General features: G+C 38.3%; 1 protein-coding gene across 1 annotated transcript; it reads right to left on the bottom strand.

The window, feature by feature from the left end:
* Nucleotides 1-550: 550 nt before the first annotated feature.
* Nucleotides 551-7118, bottom strand: slc6a4b (solute carrier family 6 member 4b). Its single transcript, XM_053325548.1, has 13 exons — nucleotides 6890-7118; nucleotides 5759-5893; nucleotides 5359-5578; nucleotides 5068-5206; nucleotides 4835-4969; nucleotides 3790-3893; nucleotides 2740-2867; nucleotides 2537-2649; nucleotides 1982-2113; nucleotides 1772-1871; nucleotides 1528-1628; nucleotides 747-914; nucleotides 551-631 (listed from the first exon to the last, which is right to left on the bottom strand). The coding sequence occupies exons 1-13, from the start codon at nucleotides 7116-7118 to the stop codon at nucleotides 551-553; spliced, it is 1785 nt and encodes a 594-aa protein (XP_053181523.1).
* Nucleotides 7119-12171: the final 5053 nt, after the last annotated feature.

The raw sequence follows: 12171 nt of genomic DNA, 5'->3' as shown, positions 1-12171 counted from the left end.
AACACTGCTCCTATCCTGATGAAAAAAGAAACCTCACTGTTGCTGCACCTGTTGTTTCCACTGTTACCATAGCTGAGCATGCAGAGCTGATTTCATCTAACGTTCACAAAGTACAGAAAATATTGAGCTTAACAAGAGAAAATGCCCCTGTGCAACTGAAGTTATGTTATGTGAATGTTACATATAGAAACACATGTTGTTTTTTTTCTTTTTTTCCCTTGGCATATTGTTCTTGTGAGATAGCAGACAAACTGTTGAGTTTAGGTAATTACTATTGACTCTGAGCACATGAATGCAACATTGGCAACATGTGAAAGCTACATATTGTCTGGTATACACACAGATTCACATATGCAGCTAAGGTTTGACTATTGCTATCTCTATAGATAGAAATTTAGCAGCATTTACCATTTTACAGAGTGTTTGACCTCTGGAGAAGGCAACAGTCAAGATGTCACCAATAATTTAAAAGTGTGGTTTGAATTTACAAAAAAAAAAACTACAAGCAGGGGAACAAGTGTGTTTTTCATGTCTAAAAGTATGTTTCTTTCTACAGAACAGCAGCCATGTTGAGGTTGTCAGGGTGGATGTCTGGTATGGTCCTCTCTGGTCTCAGGCACACCGCCAGCCTCTGTGGAAAAGGGAAAATATAGGGAAGAAGAGGAGAGATTTCATTTAAAAGGAAATGTGTAAGAAAGTTAGGGGGTGGGGGGGTCAGCTTTTCTGAGGATATAGAATCCACCGACCTGTTTGAGAGATCCCGGGGTCCACACCAACTTGTAGACCATGTAGATAGGGATCCACATGAAGGATGAGAAGCCGATTATGTATCCCACTGTAATGCTCCAGTCTGGGTAGTTATAGTCGAACAGTGTGAGATTCGGCGGTTTCAGCAGGGAGCTCACTATGATATACTGAGAGTTGGGATACATAACATTTCCATATGTAAATGTAATATCAGGGAGGGGTAATATAATAATAACTGTTACTCTTTTATACATTGTAAAGGAAATACAAAAGAACTTATGATAGTGTAATAATGCAAAATGTCAAGAAGGCAACTTGAGAGATGGATGCAAATAAGAGGCTAGGATATTAAACTGTATATAGTGGAGGGAAAATGACATTTACTCGCAAATGTTTTTCAATATTTATGCTGCACAAAAAAGTTTTGAATAAGATATTTAACATAGAGCAGGGATTAATGTTCAGTGTTCAGTGTGGGGGGGGGGGGGGGGGTTGTGCTGTTAGGTCTCCACAGCTTTCAAAGGCCAGTTCCAGTCATCTTTTGATCTTACACTCCCTTCGTCTTGGTCTACTACTGCCCATTGATCTCCAGATGACTTTAATGGATGGCACTTATTTAACCTTTCTTTTAAAGGTCTTAGTTAAAATGTGTGACACAGAAAAAAGAACCTGTGTTTTATGAATTATAAATTGTAAAATCATCATTGACCTTTAGATCCACTTGTTGCATGTTTACTTTAAATGTAGGTGAAAAATATGTTCTTCTTTCTTTTCTCTTACCGCCAGAAATGCTGGACTGATGGCGACCCAGCACACCTTCCAGAATAATCCTGGAGATTTTCCCAGCATGGCTTGAACATCATTGCTAAACCTTTTGATGCCTGAAAGCAATGACAGAAACACAATAAACGGTCACCTACAGTGTTTTTATGCTAATGATACATTTGATTCTCAGTGTTACTGATTGAATTTAAACGATAAAAGAAACTGAAAGCCAGTCAACTGATAATAATGTCTTGTTTACCATAGAACCAGGAAACTGCAATGGCCTCGAGGAAACCCACAGCAATGATGGAGCATCCAACCCCAAACTCCTCCAGCATCTTCACCACATAGGCACCACCCTGTCAATTACATTTTACACTGAATAGTGACATCAGCTGTCATCACTCGTTTTTCTCCATTTGAGCAACAGACACTGCTATGAAACCAGTTTGAAGTGTGAAAAGCTTACATTAGTAAGGGTGCTTAGAGAGCCCAAGAAGCACACAACTACCAAACCCAGAACAAACAGTTCACGTCTATGAGACAAATGATCTGGGTATTCATCCAACACTGCAGTGATGATGGCCTCCAGCCCACCAAACTGAAACACAGAGAAGGTAAGTGTTTTTAGTTGGTTAGTTATGCTATTTAAAATATATTATATCAAAGTATACTGTATGTTAAAAAATGTATTTATTTGGAACTCTTATGTTGCTAATGGACACTTTAGTAAAATGACAGTGTGTAGGCTGACATTTTCCATTTTTGTGTTAATAGAGTGAGAATTACCAATTTTATTGAAATTTAAAGAAAACGGGCAACTTTAATCTTTGGAGCTGTTAATAACATTACATTTAGACATGATAAACATGGTAGTATTTAATAAAATCTCATCTGCAACTTATGAATCTGCCGATAAAGGTTTAAAAATTATATAATTCAATTAGATATGTTATCTAGCTGAATCATGAAATGATGTTGTAGCCTTCATTTACTCAAAGCGTCTAGATTTCACATTTCATACCGTGCTGTCCAGTCCCAGCGTGATCATCATCACAAAGAATATGATGGCAAAAAAAGTTGAGGCCGGCAAGTTAGCAATGGCTTCTGGGTATGTGATAAAGAGTAAACTCGGCCCTGAAAACATAAAAACATTTGGTAAGAATGTTTGATTTTTAATGCAGTTTTCCTGTTCAGCGATTTTAAAAACAAAACTCTGTTGCTCACCTTTATCCCTGGCTACGTCCTCCACCTTCACTTGCCTCTTCTCAGCCATGTAGCCCAGTACCATGAAGATTACAAACCCTGACACAAAGCTGGTTAGGCAGTTCACCAAACTGGTCACAATGGCATCACTGGAGAGGGCGAAAAACAACCATACAGTAATTGGATGTTTTGAATACAAATAAAACTCTTTTTTTGCATTTCTCTCAGTGATAGTGTTGCTGTCTGTGCTGAAAGCCGGTCAGCGCTTTGTTGACCTGTCTGACCTTTGTTTAATGGGCTCCTTTTATTATTTCTTCAGCCTTGTTATGTGGTTGACACATGAGGACACTCCTGGCTAGTAACCACAGACATCTAAGCAACAATACTAATGAGGAATAGACCACTGAAGCATGAAGTGTGTTTGAGATATGAATCTATCTCACCAAACCAAAAAAAACAAACCAAATAACCAGTCAGTGATGTTCTTGGAGTCATGAAATAAGCTTTTAGTGAAGGAAATCTTCACAAAAGGTTAGACAGAATGAATCATCATTATATCAGGGGGTTTACTGGAACAGCTAAATTAAAAAATACAAGCGTTAAAACAGGTGCACTTGATCTTATCTAAATAAACTAACTGTGAATTCTTTCTCCCAAAAGACTTCAAATATTCTCATGTGCTTATGAGAAAATGTCTTCTTTACACCATTAAGTACAATGTTTCAAGCTTAAATTGGCACTTTGTCAGATACAATTAAAATGTACTTTATTTCCTACTTGCAAACCAAAAAGTCACCCATCCAGAAGAATCATTATCACAATGGCACTTTGTATTTTTTCTTACATGTTTGATAGATCTTGGAGCCAGGAAAATGTTGAAGTGAATCTCTGTTTTTGCTTGACAGCTGGGCCTGAGTTCACTCATACTCTGTGTGTTTACTATGGTTTGCTCACATGCCAATCTGCTCTACTTATCACATCAGCTGCACACACCACCACAGGCATCAAGCTGTGTTTAAGACAAACACAGGCTCCCATGACTCAGTTAGTTTCAGGTCGCTCGCTTCTTACCGATAGCAGTTGTTTGTGAAAGGGTTGTAGCTGGAGAGCGCCAGGAGCACACCAAACCCAGGTCCCAGAGAGAAGAATATCTGAGCAGCAGCATCCACCCACACCTAGAAAAGGCAGAGAAGGAGAGAGAGAGAGAGAGAGAGAGAGAGAGAGAGAGAGAGAGAGAGAGAGAGAGAGAGAGAGAGAGAGAGAGAGAGAGAGAGAGAGAGAGAGAGAGAGAGAGAGACAGAGAGAGAGAGAGAGAGAGAGAGAGAGAGACAGAAAGAGTTAGTATACTATCTGGGAATATAGCTGTACAACTTCTAGGTTGCTATGGACACTTTTCAGTAATTGGCACAAAGTAAGAGACAGTTTCTTCTAGGTCTGTAACACCTACTAGTTTCTTTTAAGTCATTTAACATCACCTCCCAACACAAATAAATGAGAGTGTCATCAAATCCTCCTTCACTTATTTTTCTTTTCCAAGCTAAGCGGTGTTGTGTCAGCCGTATAGAAATCTATTTGCCGCACAGCTGTATGCAGGGAGATCTGAAGAGGAGCATTAAAAAGAAGAGGGCAGCGCTGGATATTGGTGAGTGAAACAGAAAGGGAGGCTTTGTTAATGGGCAGAAAATCTAAACCAATTATGCATCTTATTATCCTGCTCTGTAGCTTATTTATGCATCTCATTTCATCTCATTCATATTCCCCTCCAACCAAAGCACTCACATGTTTAACAAACAACCACACCAAGCTGGAGAGGAAGATGAGGATGTTTGAGAGAGCTAAAAACACACAAGCAGAGTCTCAAACGACTAAATACATCAGATGAGGAGTGCAGTAGAAATAAATGTAGGTATAAGTAAAACTAAGGCACAGTGGTCAAAATTTATAGAAATAATGTGGAAAATTCATCACATGGGAAAAATGTTTGTGGGGGGAAAAGATGAAATAGCTGAACTATGTTAAATCAACATGCAACAATTAACTATTTCCTATACTGGAGGTCATTAAATTGTGTAATTTTCTGACAAACCAGTGTACAGACCAACGCTTTACAACTTACACTGGTCTCCAGCAGTTTCTCCCACTGGGGTTTTAGGTAAAACACCACACCTCTCCAAGCTCCTGGCAGAGTGGCGCCACGAATTAGCAGGATGAAAAGCACAATGTAGGGCAAGGTGGCAGTCACCCATACTACCTGGAGTGGAAGCAATGAATTAATCAGAAAGATGTACATAGAGAGAAGAGGTAATCAACGATGATCTTCCGGTGCTGTGAGGCACTACAATGTGTTACCTTCCCTGAAGTCTTCACCCCCTTCCAGAGACTGAAATAAACTATAGTGAAAATTAGAAAAAGGCAGAGCATCAGCTGCCAGCGAACGCCCCCGACATTTTTCAGCCCTGATGATTTGTGGATCTCAAGAACATTTCTCCTGTTGGGACAAAACACGTAAATCATCAGGCATTCAATACACAAGACAACTTCCCCTGTGCAAAAAACAATAGCAGACCATATTTGTATAGTGTACAACTGTAAAGCTATTTATGTTTGCTGTTTCTGTTACTCACACTTACATGCACTTACGTGTAAAATTCCTCTGCTGGAGATCTGGAGGAATTCGTCCAGGTGACATTGTCCATGTCAAAATAGTTGGTGCAGTCAACGGTATTCCACACATTGTCACAGTTTGTCCATGGCAAGACACTGGAGAAAGAGGAGTAGAAGTAGAAGAGGGCCCAGGCGATGATGGTGTTGTAGTAGAAGGACACATACAGGGCGATGATACAAATGGCATATCCTATACCTGAAACAAGAAGAGAAAGATATGAGATTTTTACTGGAACGTTCTTAAAGATCTGTTACTGGTCCTGGAATCAATTACATTATTAATAGTTGTGTTCACTTCATTCTGACACATGGATTTCCCAAAGTAACTGGATTTCATCTGAAAATAGTCATAGAGCACAATGTGTGGATGTCTTACCTTTGAAAATGGGACAGATGTGTTTCCATATGGAAATGGCTCCAGTTCTGTGGTACTGTCCCAGTGCCAGCTCCATGTAAAAGAGTGGCACACCACCAAAGATGGCCATCAAAATATAGGGAATAAGGAAAGCCCCTGTGAGGGAGGCACAAGGATACATGTTATGTAGGGCATTTAATGGTGGAGGGTCATGGTGTCACTTTTATATGTACCCTATCTTGAATTTATGAACATCCTCAATTTATCATTGCATGCAAGTGACAATGCAGAGATTAAAATATGAAATTAGGATTACAATTTGAAAATATGAGTTTTCACTGACTTTATGTTTACATCAGTTAATTACACTACTGTGTAAATTATGGTTTATGTCCCGGGGGGAATTACAAGAATCACAAATCTTCATTTGATCAAAGCATGAACAAGACTATTTCATTAAGGCTATGTACAAACTGGAATTGACTGCACAAAATTACAAAATAAAATGTCTACAAATATCTCCTGTTTGTCTCTGTGATCTTATTTCATTAATGGCTTTTTAATCTGGTTTATATGTGTCTTTTCATATGGTCTTTTGTCTATTTTATATCTTATCTAATGCTGTTTTAATGCTAATATAAGGCACTTAAATTGCCTTTTTGTTGACAGGTGTTATATAAATAAAACTGCCTTACAACCTGATTGGCTGTATTTTATTTAGTTGCTGGTAAGTGTTGAATAAAGCACAACATGCATAAGGACTTAACAAGCTATGTTGAGGATGAAAACTGCATTGAAGTGTTGTCAAGATCCTGTACTGTAGGCTACCAGTTATTGATTTTTTTATTTTATTGTATTTTATTTTTTAAGTGATAGATACAGACTATCTCCTGTGTCATAAAGTGATAAAACTAACTGTACTTTTTATAGATGTGAAGGCTACAGACGCACACTTCAGCGCCATGGACAGTGCATCTGCCAATTGCGCATCCTCAGCCTGTTACCTGATTCATCTCAAATATTCTATTTCAAGACTCTTCAAACTATCTGAAGTGTGTTTGCCCAAGTGACCCAACATAATCCCAATTTCTAAAATGAAGATGAATGGCCTGCTGTCAAATCTCTCTAAAAAAAAAAAAAAAAAAAACTTACCGCCACCGTTTTGGTAACATACGTATGGAAATCTCCAAACATTTCCCAAATCCACCGCAAAGCCAATGACAGACAAGAGAAAATCCATCTTTTTGCTCCATTTGTCCCTGGAGTCCGTCTGTGTGATGACCGGCACCGGGACAGCATTGTTGTTGGAGCTGTAGCCGGTGTTAGGGGAGCCTTGGTGGGTCAGACTGCCGGCCATGACCGCTGAGTCCTGTCGGGGCATCGGGCTGTGAAAAGTCAGTCAGGGGACCAGCTCCAGAGGAGGATGTTTCTGCTATAATGATGACAGGGCCAAGTGGGAGGAGTTGGACAGGCTGCAGTGGGCACTTGGGGATACCTGTTAGTGGAGAAAGATAGCAGAGAGGTTATGACAGCAGCTTTTAACACCTTCACATTATGGATCACTTTATAGTAGCTTTGTAGTTCCAGTAGCATTTTGAATGGTTTTAAATTTCCTCTAGTTAACCAGTAGTTTAGATTACAGCTTTTCACAGTTGCTTTGGTGAAATTCTTAACAACATACTTGTACAAAACAGAGGAGCATTTCTCATTCTTTGTTATCATTTGCAAATATTTAATCACATTAAGGCAAATGACTTAATGTGATTAAAGTACACAAAATAAAGTACCATTTTCTATATTTTGAACAATCATGATTCAGTATGTCCTGATGATCAAAACAGATTATGTTTCATCTTAGTTGAATAGTTTTACTCTCAAAAATATCTAAGAATTCTTTAATTGTGCAAGTCATCACATGCAGAATAGTCCAACTCATTGTCAAAATCTTGCAGCCCATGTTTCATGAATTGCATTTATATGTTGGTTGTAAAGTCTGCTAAATTGATCAATTTGTTGTCAAGTGAGAATGAGGACTTTCTCAAATCTTAGATAAACCAGTGGCACGTGCTGTTCAGTTATCTTACAGCTGTAAGTCATGAGTAAGGGTCTTGTAAAACATATGTATAAAACTTGAGGGAAACAGAGCTACTACAGTTAATGAAGCGGGAGGAGCCTGCTCAAATGAACATTAGACAGTGGCAATGAAGGTATAAAGTGTACAATCATAGACCATAAAATCAAATGTCTTTGCTTGCTGCAGTGGATGCTGCTTGTGATGACATAATAGCAGAAACGTGCTCCGTATAAAACGATCCCCCCCACCCGTTGCATTGCAAGAGAGAGCATGAGGTGTGAGGTTGATGATAATCTTTGGCCAAAAAGACACCACTGTAACTCTATGTTATTATACTGCTGCATATAGTATACCTATGTTTTGTTTCAATTTTCTTTTTTCTTCTGTTCAGTGTATTTTACTGTGTTTGTTGGGTACGTTGTTTTTACTCACATTACATGGAGATCTAAGTGCTGTGTTGCTTTACAAAGTGTAATATGAAACCTTGTACACTTGAAACCAGTGTCTGAAGTAAAGGGAAGAGTACTCTTCACTGCTGATAGCATCAGAATATTCTGATTCACAATAGCAGTCAATTCACTTCAGAAAAATAACAGTTTAATACAGTAGGCATTCAGTGTCAGTGAAAACATGTAGGATAAGACTTTGGAGATGAGGAACCCACTTTCTATTGTCATTCTAACAAAACATCTAAACATTTTGACCACCTTAGGTTTACATGATACAGGTTAAAGGATTGTGTCATTTTGGTGGCAAGGACATATTTATTGACACAATAACTTAATTTTGAAACATGAATTAAAGGCTTTGGGTGAATTTCAGCCTTTTGCAGGTTAACTAGTGTTTTGCTGCATGTATGAGCTATTTTGGGAAATGCATCTTTAAAAATGTTTCAAGGAATGTGCCATAACAATTAAGAAAAATGGTAATGTTATTTTAGCTTTAAGCAGTTCCTTCATCTTTCATTGTCAAAATGAAGAATTTATGGCAAATTATAATTTTGTTGAAATTTAAGGAAAAGGTGGGTCAGTAAAGTAAAAGCTGATGCTACAGTAATGGTTACTAAGAGTGTCATCTCAGTAGGAAAAACAGTGATCATTGTTCTAATAAAACCTTTGCAGATTAAATACTGATGTCACACTAAAGTTATCAAGATTTATGTCTGCATTTCATCATGCTTTAGTAACTATTGTGTGACATCCCAAGCTCATTATCTACTTGTTCACTGATATTTGGATTTCCAGTATGTAATACAAGTATTTGAAGATATGATTTTCTTTAATATTTCCGTCCTAGGAAATAGGAAATCGTTTAGGATCAATTTTAGTTGTGATAACATTCAAATAATGTATGAAAACAGTTTGACTACAAGAACCATTTAGTAGGTGTTCTGGGGTTTGAATCATAATCGCATGATCTTCAAATATTTGTTCCAAACTTCATCCTTGATGAAAAGAGCCTTTAGGAAAACCACAAGGTGCATTCATATCAGATGATCATTTACAGCCTCTACATGCTTCTCAAAATGTTACTGTAAGTTCATTCATAGCACTGTTGTAGATCTGACATCACAAAGTGCTTCAGGATAAAAGACAAAAACAAGACAATAAATATAGTCAGAATATAAAAGCAATAAATTAAATTAAATTTAAACAGGTGGGTCACAACTGGGAGAAAAAATCAAACTGACCAAAAAGTAAGTCAGCCTCTAGGCATACAAAGAGCAACAAGCAGGCAGCCCGTTTAAACTCTTAAAGTTTCATACAGAAAGCTATACATAGGACATTGAGCCATCTTGGCTTCCTGATCCTTTGTTAATATAGTTTGGTGAAGACAGGAGAATAGAATCACAGCAGCTAAACTGCACTCATTAGGAAAAACCTAATAAAATGACTTTGTAATCAAATCCACCCCTTTTAGCACTGAGCAGTTTGAAAAGGCTGCTAACTGGATATTCAGAGTGCAGCAGTCACGCAGGTCTGTGAGTGGAGAGAGTGCATCAAATGAAGTTAGTTTGGGAAATGGATATGACACTGAGATGGGACAGGAGATGTCCATCACCATCATGAATTTGACTGAAACTTAAAAGCCAAATGGCAGCCAAACTGTCTGACCTGTTGTCACATCATTTGTTGTGTAATTAGTCACCTGAATTATTCCGATAATAGTTTTAGTTTCACTATTTTTTACTTTACCTTTGACGGACATTTATATCTGCATCAAAGAAGCTGCAAAATATAAATATATATAAAGTGCAGATAGATAGATAGATAGATAGATAGATAGATAGATAGATAGATAGATAGATAGATAGATAGATAGATAGATAGATAGATAGATAGATAGATAGATAGATAGATAGATAGATTCCACCAGATTCAACATGTCGTCTCATGGCAGAGCTTGGATGGGGAGGAGGTAAACAATCAGCCAGGGGAAGGAGCTGTGGTTGCTCAGCCGAGGTGCGGGGCCCCCCAAGGGCCAGAAGCCTGACAACAAATCATACAGCGCTGGCCTTCTGTAACATACAATCCTGTCAATCTGCATTGGCACACATGGGCAGAAGAACATCAGACTGACAGGAGCCTCTATCACATGCCCTGGTGCCTGTTAGAGCACGTCGCCTCTAATCACACATGGACATGTGCATGTCAGGCCTGCACAGAGACTCAGCTGACAGGCAAACAGACATGGATATGACACAGCATTGTTATTTCTGAAACTCTGAGAATCTTTTCACTGGCATCAATAAGGTCTCTGCACTCTAGTGGCCCCTTTGTAAATGTTTCTAATCTCTATTGTGTGTTGGGTTGATAAAAGTTTGCTAGGGTTTGGATTTTCAGCATCCTTTCACATAATGATGTCTATGTGTGTGCAAGATATTGATTTCATTCATTCACAGTGACTGATGCCATCAGTGTGTGTTGTTTATTGTTGTTGTGTGTACTGTAGGTTTCCTGTTGACAAGCAAGCAAAGGCAAGCTGAAGAAGAGCGCTGGTGTGCTGTTTACTCGGGCAGAAGTCCTGGTATGACATTTAATAAGATGTGCTATTACAGCACATTATCTAAAGCCAAGGCAAGCAGGTGTGAGTCATCTCAGCTAGGGAATCCTGTGTTAAAGAGGAGGTTTGTTAGGAAAATAGAGGGAAAAAAGGCACTGGGGTGCAGCTCTAACAATAAAGCCAATACAGGAGAAGCGCTCTTACCTCTCAGTCAAGGACACATTAACTGCACTGTATTTTTAATTGAAATCACATTTGTTTGTATACACTGTATTCTAGTAATTGTGCTGTGGTGTGGTATTATGTGGTATCAATTGTAAGATTGCCTCAGCATGCAATTCAAGTTCAGGCTTAGGACTAAAACCATGTATCCATCTTGACATGTTCATCCACAGATGGATCCATGAGATTTTGATAGTGCTGGTGCTGAAACCATGAGGGCAGCTTTGGGGTTGTCCAGCCCTGTTCCTTTCAGTCTGTCATCCTGTGTTATACCTCCATCCTCTCACTACCTGATCTACCTGACAGCTCAGTCCTCCGGGCACAACTCAACTTATGGCCCAGAGACTCCACAGTATGGAGCAATGAAGCCTTTCAGCTGGTCCTGCTCATGCCCTGACCCAGATGGTGATCTTTCTAAACATGTTCTCACTTATATGATCCACAAACTTGTTGCCATGTTTTCATAAATGGTGTGAAAACAAATGCCACTTACATTTACTTAATCGTTTTTTGTCCAAAATGACACAGTCGCCATCTTCTGGACACTATGAGTTATAGCTTTTTTTCAACAAGCATTTTTGACACATTTCAGAGGAATGAATGAAATAATGCATGTTACATGAATTCATGAATGTTTGGCACATTTTAACACAGTTTGAACTCAAGGTTTTGAATGTATCCTGCAGAACCACATTTGGACTGAAGTTATCCTGACCCTAACTAAATATATAATGCCAAATTAAAAACACACAAGGTGGGTTGATTAAATAAATAAAAAAATTAAATAAATAAATAATATAGCTAAATAAATATATAAAAAGGCTATAAAATCAGTATGGTTTGCAAGTTCTGTAACTAGTTGAAGACAAGACTTTTACCTCAGTATTTTCATACTTTGACCACAAGATGGCACAATGACAAAATGTTTCCATGTCAGGGAAATTCACAATAAACTCAGAACTAAGACCTGCCTTCATAGTATGCCCCTTTTTTCAGTGCAGGATGGATTTTTTTTTCTTTGTGGTTTTCAGTTTGAATTGAATATATGTATTTATGTATTTAAATTAGTTTTTAAGGTAAAGTCATGCCACACTAATTCCCAAAACTGATACTGATAACTCAGAGTGAGAGGAGA

The sequence above is a fragment of the Scomber japonicus genome, chromosome 9 (genome assembly GCF_027409825.1).
Source record: "Scomber japonicus isolate fScoJap1 chromosome 9, fScoJap1.pri, whole genome shotgun sequence".
Lineage (NCBI taxonomy): Eukaryota > Metazoa > Chordata > Actinopteri > Scombriformes > Scombridae > Scomber > Scomber japonicus.
Note: the sequence above shows the minus strand (reverse complement) of the source record. Positions and strands in the feature narration are given on the sequence as shown.

Coding starts and splice junctions, on each gene's coding strand:
- slc6a4b (XM_053325548.1), bottom strand. CDS start 7,118: ATGCCCCGACAGGACTCAGCGGTCATGGCCGGCAGTCTGACCCACCAA. Junction 915..1,527: donor TCAGTCCAGCATTTCTGGCG/GTAAGAGAAAAG, acceptor CCCAACTCTCAG/TATATCATAGTGAGCTCCCT. Junction 632..746: donor CCCCGGGATCTCTCAAACAG/GTCGGTGGATTC, acceptor CCTTTTCCACAG/AGGCTGGCGGTGTGCCTGAG.